The sequence below is a fragment of the Chelonia mydas genome, chromosome 7, assembly GCF_015237465.2.
Source record: "Chelonia mydas isolate rCheMyd1 chromosome 7, rCheMyd1.pri.v2, whole genome shotgun sequence".
In the NCBI taxonomy this organism is placed as follows: Eukaryota; Metazoa; Chordata; order Testudines; family Cheloniidae; genus Chelonia; species Chelonia mydas.
In genome coordinates, this window is record NC_057853.1 from 110,252,715 (window position 1) to 110,274,995 (window position 22,281).

The window sequence follows — 22,281 nt, forward strand, 5'->3', positions numbered from 1 at the left end:
TGCATAGGGTCGTGTATTAATATCTCTCTCTCCTGACTTATTAATAGCACATTACGTTATTAAAACAAAGGAAATTTTTAATAAATGTTAATGAATTGTTCATCATTTATATTGTTTGTTTTATGTTTTTCAATCCAGTCACCTTGAACAACCAAAGCAAAACAGTCAATTTCATCTAATAGCATAGTTTTCATCCATTAATAAAATGCTACAGCGCTTAGGAGGCAGAAACTCTATGCTTAAAAACAAACCAAAAATAAATTTTTCACGATTTTAAAACAAAATATCATTAAGACATTTTAATTCTGTAAAATACATATTTTAAACAAAACTTAAATGTTAGCTCTAAAATACCTGACAGTACATATTTCATTTTAAAGCACCACTGTGCATTGCTGATTCAGTAAAACGACTCTGTGATATTCAACTGTCATGGCCACCCTCTTGGCTGACACTTTGCAGACTGAACCAGAGACTTTCCGAGCTAAAGGTATGAACTGCTATAGCTCTATCTAAAGAGCACAGGTACTGTAGCTGGGAGTTGTAGTAATGTATATCCTCTGAGGACTGGACCTGTAACATACACTCACTAGTTGTATCTGAAGAAGTGGGTTTTTTACCCACGAAAGCTTATGCCCACATAAATCTGTTAGTCTTTAAGGTGCCACCGGACTCCTTGTTGTTTTTGTGGATATAGACTAACACGGCTAACCCCGATACTACTCACCAGTTGGTTACATACATTCTCTGCTCAAAGAACGCTAGTCCCAAGTGCCTGAAGCCCAGAATGGCTCAAATCCTATTTGGCTTTGATAGGGATAGAAACTTCATGCCATAGAATTTTTGTAACAAAATTTACTCAGTTTATATTAACATTCAACATACGGGTTATTCCGTTTAGAAGTCACTATTAAGGTTGACAAAACAAATACGACATTCTGACTCAAAGTTATACAAGTCAATCAAACTACAACTGTAACTAGAGTTCCTTTCATATAATGTATTTTTGAGACTGTTGGGCAAATAAGGGCTAGTGCACATGCCCCAGAGCACCACATGCTCATTCATGCAACACTCACCACTAAACTATTAAAGTGGTGCATAGGGATTTAGCTGTGCAACTTCCATTAATGCCAATTGATGGACAAACCCTATGTGCTGCTTTGAACAATTCTGAGATCAGCCTATTAACTCACTCTACTTTCTAAAAGCCAAAGCAGAGCAGTGAGTTAGCCTCAGAGGAGGGGGACTTGTGTTGTGATGCCCTTTCTCTCTCTCTCTCTCTCTATATATATATATATATATATATATAAAAATTATGGATAAATATGGGATCTAAAACTGGAGGAAGAGACAGGTTAGTCCCCAATAAATGCTGGTCTTTGAGAGTTGTTCTGTGCACTCACTCTTGCGGACAGAGGTGTGTCTATGTGGAGGAAAGGAGGGGTCACACATCTTCGAAGCACTGAATATTCAGTGTCTGAAGCTATATAAGGAAGTTCAACTCCACAACTACCTCAGTATCTTCTGATTATAGATAGAATTTTGAGGTAGAGGGGAAGTGGGCAGGAAGTGCTAATGCATGAAGGCAACTCTCAAACAACAAGTTACTGGTGAGTAACCTCTATTTCTATTTCAAGGGCCTCTGAGCATTTCCACTGAGGGAGACCAGTGAGTGTGGTACTGCCCAGGTGGATGGTAGGCCAGGAGTTCTCACTGAAACATGGACAGTAGCACCACACTCTCAAGCTGAGCATTGGAGCACAATGCCAAATCCAAATAATGATGCCTGGTAGAGGTGTGTACTGAACACCAAGTGGTTGCACTACAAATTTCTGCTGTGGGTATCTGCCTAAGATTTACCACAAAAATTGCAATGGCCCTGGTGGAATGGATTTTTAGCCCTGAGGGAACTGTATCCTAGCTAGACTGTAGGAAAGCATAAAGCATACTCTGATCTATGTAGGGTGTTTCTGCAATGGGCTCTCCCCTGCATCTTTCCCCTACAAATAGCCTGTTCCTATTTCAAAAGGGGTTAGTCTTATGTAAATAAAAGCATAGGGTTTTTTTTTTATCATCAAGGGTACACAGATGTATTTCCCCAGGATAAACATGGGATCTAGGGAAACAAACAGGAAGGGATACATACTGACTGACTCACAGGCTTTCCGCTTCAAGCTGAGATGAGGTTGAAGGACCACTTTTTGTCTTTACAAACAACAATGTAACAAGGGTTGGCCATAAGATCTTGCAGCTCTTTTAGCTGAAGCAATGGCTATTGAGAATGTAGTTTTGTATGACAGGTGTTCTACTGAGGAATCTTTTGTGGGGGTTGAAAGAAGGTCCCATCATTTTAGTGACGACTACGTTCAAGTCCAAGGAAGATGCACGCTGTCTTACAGAAGGGAATGAGGGAATGTAATATTAAGTCCTTTCAGAAATCTGGAGACTGTGGGATGTGAGAACACAATAATTCCCTGTAATGGCTGATGATAAGTTGAGATGGCAGTGAAGTAACCTGTAGAGATGCCGGACACAGGCCTTGGGATTTCAGATACCGCAAATGGTCCAATATGTCAGACATCTCTGCCACCAAATGAGTAAGATGTGTTGGTGAGGAACAGTGACAAACACCACAGAAACAGATACAGAAGGTACAGAAAGTTAAGGAGACAGCCCGAAGAAGAACTGGAGTGTGGCCCTGAGAAAAAGTCTAGAGGGAGGGCTTTTTGGACTGAGTGTTTAGTGAAAGAAGCTTGGAACTGTGCACAAAAGAAACTATTTCCTGTTTGATTCCTACTGTATTCAAGGAAACAGGACTTTGTACATTCTTTGTAAATGACTACATCAAAGAAATACCTGGCTTCATAATCAATTTCTCGTCTAACTGAAACAACCTGAAGGATCCAGAAAATTGGCTAACCACTCAGGTCAAAAAGGCAATACCACTCTTGACTTTTAGCTATGATGAAAACTGACCATGTATTCCTAATCTTTATTGTCTGTCTCTCAGCCTGAGTTTCTGCAGTAAGCCAGACAAACAAAACCAGGAGTACTGTTGAAGCATTATAGCTATCAGCACATTTTTTGCACAGGAACACGAGCAACAATACAGACGTGGTCCTCTGGCACCAGCTTCTTTGATGCTTTTCTCTGCTCATAAGGCAAGACCTCAGATAGATTCAAGGCATTACCTATGGAGTGTTAGTATCGTCCCATTAGTGGATGATAGATTGAGCCCATATATGCAGGGAGCCCAAAGAATATGCCTTACAGCTCAGAAAATCCACTCTCCTGACCACTCTCTATCAGTGGAAGTGGAATGTGTTGTTTTCACATGTTCTCCTGTCCAAACCTACTGAAGCTGCCAGGGAATTCGGGGTTGGATACTGCTCAAAGTAACTGTAACACTCAAAAGGAACAAGGTTCATCTTTACCTGCCCTCCTAAGAACTGCTATGAAGATGATGGTGTGAGCCAGATGCCTTTGGCAAGAGCTCTAAAAAGTCACTGGCTGATGGGAATGGCTAACTAATATCAACCTATGGATATGTGATATGCTATACTATTAATACTAAACATGAAAACAAAAATTATAACTATATAGAGCTAACAAAACCTACTAGAGTTAGGAAATCAATAAACACAGCACTGCTTTCTCTCATAGTGATGAGAGAACTCAGGTTGCTGGACATGTATTTGAAGAAGGTTCCACGAGTTCATTGACAGAGAGTACTATCCCACCAAAGGAAATGCACACAGATCACTGAAGCAGAACGACAGCTTAGAATAAAGAAGTGGTATAGAAAATATCTTAATGTAGCACGTTAAGTACCTTGAATCTTTGCATCAAGAAGGTGTAAATTCTATTACCATATCTTTTTGATAATTACTAGATCGGTAGTTATTAGGAATTCTGATATCATTGGTTGAACCTCTAGTCCAGCAGTCTCTGGTCCAGCATGATTTTATTTTATGTCTTTCATGCTTTATCTACTTATTTCCTTGTGCCAATACAGTAAAATTGTGTAACAACACTAACACTTTGTTATGAAGAGAGCTGGTAAGCCTTGGCTAGGCAGCATTGCAAGCATTGTTCCGTTTATTCGCCTCAGCGTGGTTTGGCAAATTCTCTGGTTCAGCACCAGTCAGGTCCCCAGAGTGCCAGACTAGAGAGGTTCAACCTGTATTAGATATCAGTTTGAAACCTGCTAGTCTATGTGATCTCATGCTCCAATTACTGTGACTCTCGTCCAAGCTCACACAGCTCCCTTCTTCTCCCACCGAGGTTCTCTTAACCTTGGTGGTAAGTACTTCAAGACAGAAACACTCGCGTGCTCCATATTTTACAGCTTCGAGTACTATCATGCGCCAATCTTGACTGTGGCCTATGGACTCTATACTAATACTAATAAATAATTATATTTAACACTACAATATGACTGAGGTGTCTGACTGCATGAAAAATAATTAACTACCTTTTCTTAAGTACACTCTACTTTTAGTATACGGCTCCCTGTTTATCTATGCACATATTTATATTAATAACTCACTCACCGTTGGATCATTTACTGGAGTAAAATTTTAATATCACTGAAATCCATGTAAAGACTGGCTTCCAGTGAAATAAGCTGATCACAATTTCTTCCTCTATCTGAGCTGGAAGGTTTATTTTCACCTCCCCTGAGCAAATGTGGATCACAGAGTCTTCATTGTGAAAATCTGCTGGATACTGATACAGCAACTCCAATGACCAAGTGAAGGACTCTTAATTGGTTAAATGTAGTCACCAGTTTTATCTAGCATGTTTCCCAGGTAAACTATATTCACAATATAATCCTGCAGAAAAACATGCTGTCCTATAACCTTTGACGTGTATTACTTGGAAGCCATAAGAAGAACTAACTTCTGCAGACAAGATGGTTATGGACAGTAATGTCTATATATTATGGCAAATGGCATGCTATAAATAGCTAAAATATACAGATTAGATAATTTAGAAGATGTAAAATAAGGAATTTTTTTGGAAGTACAGTAAAGAGAAAAAGTGCAGTATAATTCATTTTCTCCACTGACTACATAATACTTTTTTTTAAAATAGTATCACTTTATAACACCCATAGGACTCAGTTCCTAAAACTGGGGTTATAATAAAGCAATAAAGACAAACAGCACATTTTCTTCAGTTTTCACAAACCTAGAGGAAGACTATTATAATTCCACAACAGTTTCTATTTATCCTTTAGCATTTCTGTTTTCTGCAAGGAAAACAACTGTAAATTACCATCGGGACAAGATGCTAATTTCCTGAAAATTAAAACTGAGAGGAGAACGAAACAGGAATAAATCTGACCTGGTTAGAAATATGGCATCATTTATTTTTAATATTCCTTTCAAAAAAGCTCAATAACTCAAAATATTTTTAAACTAAGAAACACATGAATTGAAAGAGAGATTGGGTATGACCTTTCTGAGTAAAGGAGAATCTGAGTCATGCTGTAGAAAAAACTACTTAGCATAATTTGTATTTTATTTCAGCAAGCACGGTGGACCAGTCAGAGTTGCACTACTTGAAATGTTAAAGACCTATTCAACAATGAGCTATCCAACTGATTTCCAGTATAAAAACTAGAATGCTAACTGCACTTTCCAAAGCTAAAGGCCTATGTACTCCTTTTGTTCAATATTTAATTACGTGGATGAAATGTCTGAAGAATTGTCCACCTTAAAATGTTTCTGAAACTCTAAAAATCTAATTACTATAGTTTCTGATATGTAATATAGCTCCTAGCACCACAGATATTTTGGACTTTGAATCAAATTGCACATAAAACAGCACAACGCTACTGATAATTCTGCAGCCATCTCCTTTTATAGGATACTATAAAAGCTATGGAGGCTGCATAATGTTATTAATACTTATGAAGTTATTCTTTAAAAAGAGAAACTAACTTTGCCTTTTTCTAAGGAATGTAGATGTACAGGGTGACCAGATTAAGGAGTTAAATCATTTAGAGATCACTTCACAGCAAATAAGGAAATGGAAAAAATACAAAATTAATTATCCTTTAGGCATAAATTAAAATAAATTCAGACTACAATCAATTGTACTCACAGTTGACATTGGTCTCCTTTGATTCCTTTCGTTGCGCAAAAACATTTTCCTGTTTGCATGTGACAAATATTTGCATGTCCACTGCATGTGCAAGCTATAAAGTCAAAGAGGAAAGAGATTTAACTGTCTATATTATACTTATGACTAAATGTACTTTTATGGATATTAATATTATATCCTAAATGCATTACAGAGAAGGTGTGGTTAAAGTATTAGTATTTCCATCATGAACCCCTTTAATATCAATAATATGATCATTTAATTTATATTCTGCAGTGTTGGGAACTCAATAGTCTGAATGTGCCTTTAGGGAGATTTTATCTAAAGATTACTGACATAAATAATAAAGGTTTCAGAGGAGTCAGTAGAGTCTATCATTTTAACGTGACTTGGTATACAATATGGCAAATAAGTTACTAAACATTAACAAAAATAATCTTTAGGTATACGAGGTAAAATCCTGAACTATTGAAGACAATTGCAAAACTCCCATTGACTTGAATGGGACCAGAATTTTGTCCAGTTTCTAATAAAAGACACATGCAACGTATCCATACCAGTTAAAGTTGTAAGTCAGTTACATTTGACAAAAATTTAGTAAATTTAAGGCTTTTAAGGCCCACTTGAACAGGGCTAATTTGATACAATACCATTTCTATGGTTCAAAATAAGAACATTCTAGAGGCAAAACTACAAAGAGCTCTTCTGCCTTTAAATGCCCCTGCAGGTTAAGTAAGGTGGTACAGAGGATGTAAGAATTTCATTAAGAGGTGTGTGGTACGTCAATGTAAGGTCTCAATAGGATGTCAAAGAGCACACCCTTAGGAAGACTGAATCCTACCTACCCACCCTTTCAGATTGTGATTAAAGATACTGAAATATCTGCAGGTAATGGAGTTGCCTCTTGGTAACCTGGTACAGAGTGTGTTGCAACAATCTAATCACAAAGTCCTATAGGTAATGCATTAGGGTGTTCTAGACAAGACAACCATCTAGTGATATTCATAATATGCTTAAAACTCTCCTTGAACACACCTCAGTAATTCTGAACCTATCTAGAGATCAGATCCTGCTGTCACAGAAGTTTTAATTACAACCAAAATAAAAGATTTTATGCATCGTCGTCTTCTTCATGAGCATGGATATAATACTAACTGGTGACCTACATGTAATAAAAGTTTATTTGCCACTTTACAATCCTATTATAGAAGTGCTATTTTTCTTGTTGGCGGAGGGAGGGAGTTTTAATGGTCTTATTCTGTAGATAAGGAACAACATAGAAAGCTCATTCCTGTGACAGTGCTCTATAACACAGAACCCAGACACCATACGTCCCCCTTAAACAAACACACAAAATAAAAGTATTAGACAACTGAATCTCAAATTACGACACATAAAATGTATTTTACATAATATAGAATTCATACAAGAGGAATGTTCATGTGTTTGAAGGACAGCACATCTGATATTTCAAAGAAGTCTTTGCCAATGTTTTACCCCATTTATCTCCAGTTAGCAGACCATCTGAAAGAAAGCAAGAGGAAGCAAAAAGAGCTGAATTCAGCTTGGGGTAGGATGGGGTGAAGGTGGCTGAAATAGCTAAGCTCCATTTGAAAAGTGGGTAAGAGGAGAGCCCAAAATGGCTTGACATTGGTGAAGGTGTGACCATAGTAGATGAGGTTTAATAAAAATGGAGCAAGTGGGGATGGAAAGAGAATGACAGTTCAGGAGTGGGAAGAGAACATCTCAGTGTTTGGTACAAAGAACATAACACACCGTTACTGTGATAAATACAGTTAAAATTAAGGTGCCTTCGAAGAATCAATTTTGGGGATCTGTCTGTACAGCTTATAAATTCCATGTGAGATTATGAAGTTGTTACTATGAAAATTGGTGTATAATGAATGTGCCTGTTTGTGTATCCATCGTAATATGGTGGGTTGTGTCATACCTCTACCACACCATGAACAAGTGTGGACTGTTAGAACTCAATGACAGCTTAGTCAGAGTTAAGCACTTTGCAGTGGCTGTGCTAAGGAGGTTGGCTGAAGCTGGTTATACCCAACCTCATCAACAGCGGACCATTGTCTGGAGAGTAGAAAATCCCAAATGCAGAACAAAGATACCAAGGTGTTGATACTAGCTTTTAAAAACCACAGAGGCTGGGTAGGTCAGGGGAACACTCACAGAGATACACAGAACATTTGGGCAGGAAAGGGGAACGGAACGAACAGCCAAAGTCACAGAAGGTGAGCTGAGGAGAAAAGGCTCCATGTTTCCAAATCCAAGCTATGCACTCCAATACAAGATCTCTGTATGGCCCTAGAGGGCTCTGACCCAAGCCCAAAGATGCTCTGGAGTGGTGAGGAAACTAAAGCATGAAAATGCATGTAGAAATTATTATTTTTGTAAAAATCTTTGTACTTGTGGTGTTATTATAGAAAGAGCTGTAGAACCTGTGCAAAGTATATGTCCCTTACATGCATTATACCTACCACATGGGCATTGAAGAGGTAATCCCAAAGCTCACACCTTCAGTGGGATTCTGGGAAAGGTTGTGTTTAAACTACAGAGGAGTCTGAGGAGTGAGCACTAGTTCTAGGTGCTGGGCAGGAGAATATGTGGTCTAAGCTCCCAGTGGGGTGCCACAGCGAGTCTGAACCCTGAGAATGTGTCTAGGGACCCCAAGACTAGACAGTCCTGGATTCTCTTCAGACTCCAGAGGCCGGATCATCCCACTGCAGTCTAGTGAGTGGCCAAGAGAGGGCACTTGACCAAACCTATGACTGATGCCACGCTCAAGGGAAACACCACAACAATAAAGGCATTTAGTGTGGAAAAAAAGGATGCCTCAGAACAGGTTAAAACAGCAGAAATTCTCCCTCACAAGCTTTGTAATATTTCATTTTGGGGGAGTAGGAGGGGGAACCCCCCTCTAAAATCAAAATAGGATGTTATTAATCTCCTGACCTTAGGGATAATTATGAGAAGTGTGGTTAACACCACCATTCAGGCAGGAAGATATCCTTATTAACAACCTCAAGTGCCAGGTTTTATAAATGTGAACAAATTAAATAAGATTTGACTGTTCATCTAATCTTTTATTTTAGTCACCAATGCAAATAGCAACTTGCCAGTTGAAAAGTGCTCTCTTTCATGCAAGTTAATGAAAGAACTGAGATCAAAATATCAGCGACCCTTCCTTCTGAAATATCCTGCTAAATCATATGCAATACACATTTGCATGGAAATGAACAGGTCTCAGTTACAATATATAATAAATAAAGATACTTATCTGGTTAGAAGCACTGGCTTTTTACACCATTACTAATATTATTTTATTCCACTACATGATGCTTTATGTGGAAGTCCCAGCTCCAACGACTGTGGTCATCTCAGCACAATTTACATAGCTAAAGAATATCATAGCGCATTCACATGCTTGTCAATAATTTGTTCAACTGTTAATTAATAATTAATGATCATGAGACCATCTTTTAATCCATATGAAAAAGTGCTAGATTAATTAGGGAAGACACAATGGTTAAAGAAAACTGAAGCATGAAGAGAGCTCTCACAATGTGGACTGCTGTTCTCACAAAGAAGGAAGAGGAGGGGAGCTGTTCTCGACACTCTTAGCAGAGAATCGGGAGCTGCACTTTGTAAGCTGTCATTTCTTCCTTACTTTATCCCTTGGCAGACAGTAAATAAATGGAATAAAATGCATAAGGAAGCAATGAGCAGCATTTCATCAATAAACTAAATCTGATTATTTCAACTGTCACAAAATGTCACTTACAGTGTAAAATCTGTGGTTGCAACTAACAGCAGAAATTTTTACAAAATATGTGGTGATAAGAAAATATTTTTCATTTCTTCAAATAAGACATAACCACCATAGCCCCAAATGATACCTGCAATTCCCATTGAATGTTAAATTTTGCTATGATCTTGACTGCACAATAAAAGTTCACTGAAGATGTATTCCTCTGTAACAGGTTATAATGTTTTCCTGTATTCTCTCAAGTACCCCACTCTTTGTCAACAGAATGATTGTTTAAGTACTTTTAGCAGGAAAGGCCTCTTTTCAAATGTTAATTTTCACTACGTAAATCATTGCTATAATAGCAGGAAGAAACAAATGAATATGTATACAGTATATTCCTAGCAGCGTACTGTGCTTATTGTGCCTTATCAGTTAATAGTTCGTAACAGTGATGCTCCATTATAAGAGAGCACATATGCTGCAGAGCAACTAATAGGCTGCATTCTGGTTAATGTTCAAAAACTGTCAATTTATGTACATACTTCGAATCTGAAACCACCTAAAACTTAATTTATGACAGAAATACATGGAATTTCTCTCGCATTGAAGCTGCTCATTGCATATGAAAAAAATCAACAACAAAAGTCTTCACCAATAGTACAATTTCTTTTAGTTAAGAAGATTGAATTTAGTGAGTAAAAAAAGACCAGACACTATGTTCTTTACACTGATGCAATGTCTATACTACCTCTTAAGTAGCACTGGTGTGGACAGTGCTATGTCAGCGGGAGAGCTTCTCCCACTGACATAACTGCTGCTGCTTGTTGGGGGTGGATTAATCAACCAATGGGAGAGCTTTATCCCATCGGCTTACACTGGCTACGCTAGAGCCCTTACAGCGGCACCTCTGTAGTCATTGCCTAAATGTTCTTCCTGTGCATTCACAGTCACATTTTCAAAATTAGCTACTCCATCTTGTGGCCAGTAACCTAGGGGATAACAACCTATTACTAGTACCAGCTAATGGAGTTGTTCCTTTAGTCTTAGTGATGAGGTCTGTGCTGTGGTGGTGAAGGTTCCAGGTTAAAATCCTGCTAACAATCTACATGGAGATTGTTAAAAAAAGTGGCACATGAAAAAAAGACAACTCCAGCAGATCTCAGACAACCAAGAAGAGCTTCCTCTAACTAGGCGAGCTAGTAACATACTGGCTAAATATGTGCTACATCCCCCTCTAGTTGCTCTTCCTTTTACTGTTAGAGGGCTGTACCATGGTACTGAAGGTCAAAGATTCAAATTGTGTAGATGACCCACAAAAGAAGTAATTAAATTAGCAAATACCAGGTTTGCACATGCAAATTGCAATAACTATGCATAGTCCTCAACGTAAACTGCTGGACTGCATTTCTTTTGCAGTAGAGGAGGCTGGTAGTGGCCTGAAGATTTGGGAAAAAGTTTAAAGGAATCTCTAAAACCCTCCCAAAACACAAAAGCCACTCTGTATATAATGTTATGATCACTAAGGGAAGAGATTATGATGAAACATTTCCTGGGCCTATCCCAGAATGCTAGGGCTGGCTCAGGCTAGCCCAAATGCTGATTTTACAAGATAAGGAGGAATAAATACCCACTTTACTCAGTCTTAGTAATTCAATCAGTCCCCAGGTAATAACTTGAAATCTGTTGAAACAAAGTGCACCATGTGCTAATCAATTTGACATTATGTTAAAAATCTCTTTAATGGACATATTTTGCATTAATATTTCTAAACTGAAGATATACTTAATCTCAGATTTGTGAGGATATTTCTGCAAGTTTTGGAAACCAAAATCATTTTAGAACAACTATGCAAATTTCTGCTAGAACTGTACACATGTACATGGTGAATAACTCTAGCGCCAAAACACATTAATGACTTTTCTGATGCTACTGAAATGTGCGTAAGTGTTAACATATAAATGCAGTGGCAGTAGTGCCATGTTATTATAGCACATTTAGGTAAAAACATATATTATACTTCGTTCTCTTTGTGCGCCTGTTTATTTTTTCCACTTGTCTGATTTTGACAAATGCAAAAGAAATAATAAGCTTATAATGTAAACTATGTTTACTGTTTAATTTACTGAAACCTAAATCTTAAATGCTCGATTTCATAGTGACTGATTACTAAGCAAGTCCAACAGCCACAGAATCTCAAATGGTAGCATTATTAATAATGACAGTGAGCCACTAAATACATGCCTGTCCTTAATTCTCAGTTTTTGTACTGGAAAAGACAAGAAGGGATAATTGCATACCTGCAATTCTGCTTCTCTAATGATATCATTTTACTAGAAAATGATGTTTGAGTTTCACCACCCTAGTGAGAGGCAGGATGGAACTCTCTAGCTCTTCTGGCCACTTGAGACACGATCCTATTCAGAGACCAAGTTCTAATGCCCGATTGGCTTCCCCTAGAACGCTAGATCTGATCATACCTGACAGGGGTTAGTTAAGGAGCTCCCCATTGGAACCACAACCGTTTAGGCTAGTTCCATCTTCTACCACTTCCATGTACTTTAGCTTCTGCCTAGACTCTGTTTCTGTGCCCTTTGTTTGATGTGCCCTCCTCTAGTTCCCTTGTACCTCAGAATGGACTTTTGATAGCCATGGTCACGTGCATCCATGATTTGGTACACAGTGGATATTTTGCTAGTCACTGCCCTCAGGTGCCCTCAATGCTATGCTGATTGCAATATACTCTCTGTCATAATTATGCTTTAGATAATGCTATTCCAGTTATTGATATGGATGATTTAGGGGAGCAGAGGAGACTATGATTATTAGTCTAACCTTAGTGGAGGAAACGCACACAAACAGACCAAACAAAAAAACAAATACCATGCCTGTTAGGTAAAGACAACATGGGGAGGAAAAAGATAAAAACACGGTTCCTAATGGATTTCGATACGTAACAGAAAGCAAGGAAATAATCCTCCTGCAGCCTCACCACAGCAGCTGAGACACATACATACTTTAAATTAAATAAACTGATTCTGTGCAGAGAGACGCCAGACTTTTGCCATAACACTTTCTTCTTGAAGACGACTGCTGATTGCGGATTGCAGAGGTGTTGATGAAAGTAGCCTGTGTTTTCCAATGGAGAAAATAAAGGATACAATTTTCTAAAGTACTCAGAGTTGATCTGACCCTATTCCCATTGAAGTCAATGGTAAAACTCCCACTGACTTCACTAAGAGCATACGTAGACCAATACTGAATACTTTTGAAAACCTTATATACTTAAAAATATGTAAATTTTTTAAAGGACAAACTGAGGATTAGGAATAAAAGCACCAATTAGTTGGGTATTGATGGGCCAAACTAACCAAAGCCTTCCCAGTTTGCTGCTTTTCTTTTAAATGAATTTTGAAATCCCAAGTCAATATGATTTCTCATAGGCTGTCCTGTAATAGGTGGAACAGCCTTACTAAACCCAGAATTGTCATTACTGAAAACACACAGAGAAGTCTAGAGGCAAATAAATACCCCAGTCTTTCTGAGGATTCCCATGCTTCCATCATGGTAGGACCATGGAAGGCTGACACTGAGGGTGGTTCTAGACTCCCTATTGGATGACTGCACACTGGACAATGGTGCTAGACTGCCATGAAAGAGCACACATTGCATCTTCTAAAAGGGTATATCAGTTGCTGTTGCTATGTGTATTTCCTCCAGTGCTCCCACATACTTACACCTCAAGCACAATGACTTTGGGAACTGCTGCTCATACTCAATCCTCCCTTACGTACAATGCAGGGAATAGCTGAAAAGCCCTAATTTTACCCTAACATTACAACATAACTAGCGCATATTCACATTCTCGAAGTATTACTACTGTTACTAAATTTCATTCAAATAAAAATTACATATGCACTCTTTTCTTCTTACTTTGACCTGTGCTCATGATCAGTATTCTAAATGCACAGATGAATCTCTATAAACCAAATGGATTGTCTGAAACAGCCAGCATTGTCTTCCAATACTAAAAATCCAAATCCCCCAACAACACAGATTTTATATAACAGTGGTAAGTTAATTCTCAGGGATAAGTGTTTCCAATGGGATAATCATATCCCTAGGATTTCATAGAGATTGACAGTATATCATGTCTCCCTTATACCTATGGGGTAAACATAAGTCTGTCATTTCATAAACCACACAGTGTTAATACTTTCTGACTGTGAGGCTTAAAATAAATGCCAGTTTTTAGGAGGGGATTTCAGAATCTTGCTTTTTAAGCAAAATAACATAATATTAGCCTGATGTCTCCCAGCTCATGTTTGCAATCCGTGAAACAAGGGAAATCTTGATGCCAATGCCTGGATTTCTCATGAAGTGTCAATCTATTAAAATTAATTTGACTATTTTCTGTCAAACTCTATACAAATATACAAATTCAAATAAAACTATAATTGTTAAGATCCCGTAGCATAAAATTCTGTCTGAATTTATTTCATATTACAAAATCCTGCCCAAACATGTGCATGGTCTCACTCCTTAGTCCTTACTTTCCTTAGAATAATTAAATCTGTCATTCTGTGATCACTTTCACCCAAATTTCATCTTGTTGCTAAAAAGGTTAAGCTCTCAAATACTTTTCCCTTTATCTCCAGACTGAAAGAGCATCACCAGAAATAACAATGAGGGTGAACTTGATGCAGCAATACAGTATCATAGTAAAAGTCTGGTTTGTCTATAGGAACATGTAAGCACTTTGGGTGGGGAGAGTCCTGAATGTGGCTGACAAGGGGAAAGGGAAAGGAGCAACTAAAAGTTATTTTTTAATTAACAAAACAAACTTTTAGCAGTTTTATAAGACATTGTGTTCGGTTTGGAGCAATTCTACATAAAATGGAGGGTCCTTCTCCTTCATTCAACTGAAGGGAGTGAGAAGCTGAGGTAGCCATTTTTGTTCATGGGAAATTCTAAATACAGGAGACTTTCAAAACCCGAGATTAAAGCCTTGTGCCTGCAACAAGCTGAGCAAATCATGAACACGATGAGAGCATTTAATATCCATTGACTTCTATGGGAGTTGAGGGTACTCTGTGCATCCAAGAGCTGCCTAGCCTCTTGCTGTAAAGCAGCCAAAATGAGTCTATATAATATTCTCTTTACCGTTATGGAGTAATAACCAAACAGTGTTTATGCAAATCAGACCCCCTCATTCAGAATTGCACAAATCAGGAGGGAAAAAAACACTGCATTGCGATGTATCAGTAACTTTCACTGGCCAACACAATAGCATTCCAGTATTATGCACAGTAATACTGAATGTTTATTCAGCTAGTCATATGAAGCTTCTAGAAAGTGCTCCATGCCACTGTTGTTTTGGTCACAGTCCACAGAGACAGAATGGGCCACCCAACTTGGAGAATCTTTTGACACTGTAGTTTGGTCTAACGCAGGGGTCGGCAACCTTTGGCACGCATGCCAAAGACGGCACGCTACGGCCTGCTGGTCCCAGCCGCCGGCCCCACTCAGCCCGCTGCCGAACCCAGGCTGGGACCCCGGCAGGCAGCAGCGTGCCATTAAAAATCCTGCCCACCCCGGCCCGCTCTTCTCCGCACCCCGTCGCCACAGGGGCAGGGTGAAGAACCTTGGTCCTGCCCTCTGCTGCTGCAGAGCAGGCAAGTTTCCCCTCCCCCACCTCTTCCCCCAGCATGCTGGGTTCCTGCCCCTCCTCCTCTCCCTCCCTGCCGCCAATCAGCTGATGGCCCTTGCGAAGGAGGGGGAAAAGCGGAGTCGCAGCACGCTCGCTGCTCTGGGAAGGAGGCGGAGAAGAGGTGGGGATGGGGCCATGGGGGTGGAATCAGGGCATATCCCCTCCAGCCCCCTGCCGTGAGCCGCTCTGGGCAGGGGGCTGGGAGCACCCTCAGGACGCTAGCCCACCCCCCCAGCCCTCTGCCCTGACCCCTACACCCCCCCACACCCACCCAGCCCTCTGCCCTGACCTCTGCACCCCTCCACGCACCCTCCCAGCCCTCTGCCCTGACCCCTGCACCCCTCCACGCACCCTCCCAGCCCTCTGCCCTGACCCCTGCACCCACTCACACACCCCCAGCCCTGACTCCAGCACCACCACACATGCCCCCAACCCTCTGTCCTTACTCCTGCACCCCCCACATATACCCAGCCCCCCACACCTCATGCCCTGACTCCTGCACTCCCCACATTCCCACCCCCACCCTGAGCACCAAACAGGAGCTCCTGCACCCCCCACACATTCCCACCTGCACCCCTCCCACCAAATGGGAGCTGCCCAGGTAAGCACTCCACACTCAAACCTCCTGCCCCAACCCTGTGCCCCCTCTCTCATTCATGGCCAGACCCTACACTCCAACCCCCAGCCTGATCCTTCACCCCCAGCCCAGTGCTCAGTGCACTCCTACCCTCAGCTCAGCGCAGAGAGAGAGGAAGAGAATGGGCTAGAACCAGGGAGAAGGTAGGTACCTACTCTATGTGGGCAGGGCCGGGATCCCAGACCGGCAGCGGGCTGAGCGGGGCCGGCAGCCGGCACCATGGCTGGCAGGAGCAGGCGGACGGAACCCCAGACCGGCAGCGGGTTGAGTGGCAGCGGGCTGAGCTGCTCAGCCCACAGCCAGTCTGGGGTCCTGGCCGCTGGCCCCACTCAGCCCGCTGCCTGTCTGGGGTTCTGGCTGCTGGCCCCTTGCCAGCCGGGGTCCCGGCTGCAGGCCCCACTCAGCCGGCAGCTGGCCTAGGTGAACGGAACCCCAGGCCGGCAACGGGCTGAGCGGGCTGGCGGCGTAAGATCAGCATTTTAATTTAATTTTAAATGAAGCTTCTTAAACATTTTGAAAACCTTGTTTACTTTACATACGACAATAGTTTAGTTATATAATATACAGATTTATAGAGAGAGACCTTCTAAAAAACGTTAAAATGTATTACTGGCACGCGAAATCTTAAATTAAAGTGAATAAACGAAGACTCGGCACACCACTTCTGAAAGGTTGCCGACCCCTGGTCTAACGGATATCTATTTCCTCTATCACTAAACTTGGCTGTACTATCTTCCTAAACTGAAATCTTTCAGCAATTTTCTTTAAGACAAGCAGCATTGAAAGATATGCATACTATTGTGCTATCTCTAGCAATAAAAGAGATGGATTCCTTCTGTCAAACATCAGTTTATGTTAAGCATATACTAGTTAGTTTAAACACTTATAAATACTTAACTATATTACATATACATAAGTAAAATGCAAGAGACAATTCAGTAGAGTCTCTATAATAAGCCTGTTTCAAATATATTAAAATGCTGTTGCCAAATATCTTTAATGTTATTTTTTTAAATTACAACCAACACAAAAACAAAAGTAAAAAACTAACCTTGACTATTTCTATTCCATTTTTAAAATGGCATATAGGCAAGTTTAGTAATAACTCAGTTCATGTTGCTGTGCACAACATGTAGATTTCAAGTGGAACAGAAAGATTATTTCAATATGGTATAATCCAGTACAGTAAATTCATGCTGTAAAATTACCATTTTATAAAATAAGTCAACAGTGCGACTATTTCTGAGTTGCTAGCTCAGCATATAAATGCAGTTGCTGGTGCTGACAACAGAATAACCATCATCATTTTCATGAAGTACACATTTTAGACAACCAGATTTAAAACGCATTTGCTGCTTCCCCACCCTGAAGTATAGCTGTAAGAGGGAATTGTCTCTCAAAATGGTTTCCCAATAAATAGTACTTTAACTACATTTTTTGTTTACTTTGGAAATTATTAAACCAATGGCCACACATGCGGATAATTCTTTTAAGATACTCTGCAGGCACAACTTCTATACAGATTTCCTTTAAAGACTAAATAAAAGATATGATAGTGCTATTAAATAGACGTGTATACTAGTTTGTTAATATCTGGAATATGAGAGACAATAGCCATATAAAATAATGGAGACATAAGCTGTCTAATGTATCTGGGCACTACTGAAAGAAAGCAAGGATGTATGCATACATATATTATATATGACACTTAGATGCATCAACTCTGACATATTTTCCATAGGGATGGGAGGAACAGAAAGACCGTGAATGTAAATATCCTGCTTTAATTAATTTGTAAGGCTTCTGTCCGGTCTTCCTTTATATTCCTTCTCAACCCCCACTTCTGTTGTAACATCTAAAAAGAGACCAATAATAACTAGGTGCAGCTCTTGGGGACAGCAGATTTTATTGATATATTCATTTCAACAGGAGGATTTGGAACCATCAAGTTATGCAATGCATGCAATTGTGTCATTTTCTTTTCTTTTACCTCATCCTCTCTCATTACTTTTCCTCCTTTTGGTTGTCACAATCACTTGTGTCTTCTTTCAAATTGGATTAAAAGTGCTTAAGAGGCAGAGCCCCAAATCACCCCTCTGTATTTGTATATTACCCAAATTTGACTGGGGCTTTTGGGCTTTATCCCAACACAAAATAATAATCTGCACAATCCTGCAGCCCTGCCCTGACTGTCCCCTTCCCCTGCAAATCCCTGAGCCAACAGTAGGGACTCTGTTGGGTCTCCAATAGGTGATGGGGTTGTGCTGTGGAGGCAGCTGCCTCTCACCATCTCCACATAGAAATGAGTTGTATGCATAAAGGAGACACTCTAAGGTCTCTAGTATTGACCAAACAAAGGTGTGAATTCCATCACCTCCAAAATCCTATTTACTTCATTGTATGTGTCATTTTCTAAGCCTCTTGGGGTCATCTGAATGCATATATAGTTAAATTTGGGCAATTACTTTTCCCTAAAACAGTGTTACGGTCACATAGTTAAAAAGAGTCAAAAAATGTATTAGTGGACTAGCATCATGGGCTCAGCAACGATACACATTCTTAAGATTTAGGGCTTGCCTACATAGGAACATTCAGAAAAGTTAAGGCAAATCAACTACAGGTGTGCATTAAATCCCCATGTGGATGCTCTCTCTCAGGAGTAAGCAGGTCGTAGTTTGCTATAAATTAATCCTCCTGTAAGGAGAATTCCTCCATCAAAGTGTCGTAAATTACAGTAAACTAAGACCATTTTACTCCTGAATGAAAACATCCACATGGGGGTTTCATGTGCCTGAATTTATGTACCTTGACTTCATTCCTTTCATTGATTCACCTTAACTTTCCTAGTGTCTCCATGCCCCGAGACTAGTTTTTAAATAACACAAAAATATATGAAGCTACACATTGAGCAAGGCAAACAAGACAAGAAAGTAGCTGACTTCTTGCTATAGTAATAAAATTTTGTTCTCAGTTACATTGGCATAATCCTAGAGTAATCCTCTCCATTTAAAGCAATATACTGACTCTTACCCCACTTTTACCCAGCGTAAGAACAGAATTTAGTCCCTGAATGTCTGCATTTTATCACTTTTTTAAAAATAACTTTGCATCCTTATCATTGAACTTTTGAACAGGCAACTTTTTACCTTCTATTGAAAAAAATCCCTCTAAAACAGTCAAGCTTACTCAGTCTTTAATCATTGGTTACTAGTATTATAAAAATGGCTTGCAAAGGTGAATAAAATGGTGGCATACATCAGAATATTAAATAAATTAGTCAGACAACTAGCTAATGATAATGCAACATAAAAATGCAACTTAAAAAACAGAATATACTTAATCCTTCCTTGTCCTGAACGGAACAGATTCTCAAGCAATTAAAAGGGATTTTTGCTTTGTGTGTGTTTTTCATGCTAACATAAAATTATTAAACTCCTGACATGGTTTGTTCTTCCTTTATTTCAGGGATACAGTACTCTGTAAATAGCACATTCTGAATACACTGTACCATGTCAAATCAAAAATCTGCATGAGAACTCATGAACTATTGTATCACAGGCTTTATGCTATCCGCATTAAGTAACACAAAGAACCTAAACCAGAAAATAGATATGTACTGTAATCATGTCTGTATGAAAACACTGAACACACACATCGTTCGGGAACACTTATTGTGAGACTAGCATAGCATCTTGTATACTTCAATTTTTTACATCATCTGTGCTTTTTTAATAAATTTTCATTGGTGCCTTTCATGTTAGAACCCAATTCTGCAAGGTGCTATGGTTTTGAGAACTTAGTACACATCACAGGATTGGACCCTAAATTTCCAAAGCTGAGACCGAAACACACACAAAAACAAGAACTCAATTTTTCTTCTTTTTTCAGAGATCAGGCATACAAGCATTTGAAGAAAAATATTCTTTCAAAATATAAAGGTTTACCACATTCAAAAATACTTATAATTTAAATCAGTCTTAGACTGGCTTTTTCTGAAGAGGCCTAGTCCATTAAAACATAACTTTTGATTAATAGTGACAGAAAGAGAAAACCTTTTTAGATATGGACAAAGGTGCATCAAATCATTCTGATGTAATGTACAATATGTCAATAAAGCCTGAGGCATGGAAGCAGTTTTGTTATTTTAAAGTAGAGGTGAAGATTTACAACAGTGAGTAATGATTCTGAATACCTCAGTTTTTGGATGTTCAAACTGAGACACATTAATGAGTCTCCTTTTCAGAGGGCAGGTGCTTGGCACTTTTTTTGAAAATCAGGCCCCCTTAAAGACTTTCAAATCACTGATGCACCTCAAATCACTACACTCTTTTAAAAATCTTGATCAAAATGCCCTATGTCGTGTGTTCTAAAAACAGATATTTTTGCTCTCTTTAAAGTATATGAATATATTTTCCCTAAATTATGATAGCTACATAATTATATATGACCATGTGAAAAGCAGAATGCATTAAACCATTCAATAACTATTCAGAAAACAAGCCCCAAGTGGAAGAAAGAGCTTGCATAATTTAACTAATCCTCCCACTGGAATAAAATGTAATAAGAGCCACAAACCATCTTCATGATAGCCATTAAGAGGCGCAAAATATCCCTGCTGTTTATTATATTCATATTAGGATGAGGTATCGTTCTTATGTACGTAACAGAATTTCCACATTTTGATGTACTGGAATGTAAAATGATCAATCTTTATATATTCACATAAGGTTCAAAGCCAACTGTGATCATATAGAAATTATATTAACAGTTTTCCAGGAGTTCTTGTCCCACCAGTTGACAAACTTTTTACCTGCTATTCTAAAAGCTGAATTTTTCAATAGTTTTCCTAAACACAGAGGTAAACTCACGAAGGAAGCTAACTGCAGCTCCCTGTGCATCACAGTGAAAATTCACTTCTTGTGTCTTCTTTAGGGATCTGTTGATCAAAGCAAAATTAAAGCCTAATGATCTGAACAGCTAACTACACAACATGGTATTATGCTGTTAATAGTGTTAAAATAATGGTGTTAATGGCTGCCATCTTTGCTCCATAGGAAATCACAGACCTCATGAAAGTTGATTTGTGCTTTTCAGCCACCTTTCATTTAAGCAAAATGAACAAACAATTAAGTTCCTTCATGGAGAAAGATAATTGGAGAAAAAGACCACCACCAAAGGCACTAGGCCACATGCAAAGACATTCAGCAGCTAAAACATGCAGGCTAAGGAGTTTTCCTTGTAACTGATTGCAAATTCATATGCTGGGGCACTGACTGATCATAGAATCATAGAATATCAGGGTTGGAAGGGACCTCAGGAGGTCATCTAGTCCAACCCCCTGCTCAAAGCAGGACCAATCCCCAACTAAATCATCCCAGCCAGGGCTCTGTCAAGCCTGACCTTAAAAATATCGAAGGAAGGAGATTCCACCACCACCCTAGGTAACCCATTCCAGTGTTTCACCACCCTCCTAGTGAAAAAGTTTTTCCTAATATCCAACCTAAACCACCCCCACTGCAACTTGAGGCCATTACTCCTCGTTCTGTCACCTGCTACCACTGAGAACAGTCCAGATCCATCCTCTTTGGAACCCCCTTTCAGGTAGTTGAAAGCAGCTATCAAATCCCCCCTCATTCTTCTCTTCCGCAAACTAAACAATCCCAGTTCCCTCAGCCTCTCCTCATAAGTCATGTGTTCCAGTCCCCTAATCATTTTTGTTGCCCTCTGCTGGATGCACTCCACTTGATACCGGCTGCCAACTAGACATGGAGCCATTGATCACTACCCGTTGAGCCCGACAATCTAGCCAACTTTCTATCCACCTTATAGCCCATTCATCCCTCCCATACTTCTTTAACTTGCTGGCAAGAACACTGTGGGAGACAATGTCAAAAGCTTTGCTAAAGTCAAGGAACAACACGTCCACTGCTTTCCCCTCATCCACAGAGCCAGTTATCTCATCATAGAAGGCAATTAGATTAGTCAGGCATGACTTGCTCTTGGTGAATCCACGCTGACTGTTCCTGATCACTTTCCTCTCCTCTACATGCTTCAGAA

The 22,281-nt window shown here is 39.5% G+C and overlaps 1 protein-coding gene across 4 annotated transcripts in view; it reads right to left on the bottom strand.

Moving 5' to 3' along the window:
- The window catches only part of ATRNL1 (attractin like 1), a 1,012,424-nt gene that overhangs the window by 597,641 nt on the left and 392,502 nt on the right, over positions 1-22,281 (bottom strand). For all 4 annotated transcript variants that reach the window (XM_037904761.2, XM_043551194.1, XM_043551197.1 and 1 more), the window contains exon 21: positions 6,115-6,208. In XM_037904761.2, the coding sequence (XP_037760689.1) occupies positions 6,115-6,208 (94 nt within the window). The remainder of the gene's footprint in view (positions 1-6,114; positions 6,209-22,281) is intronic.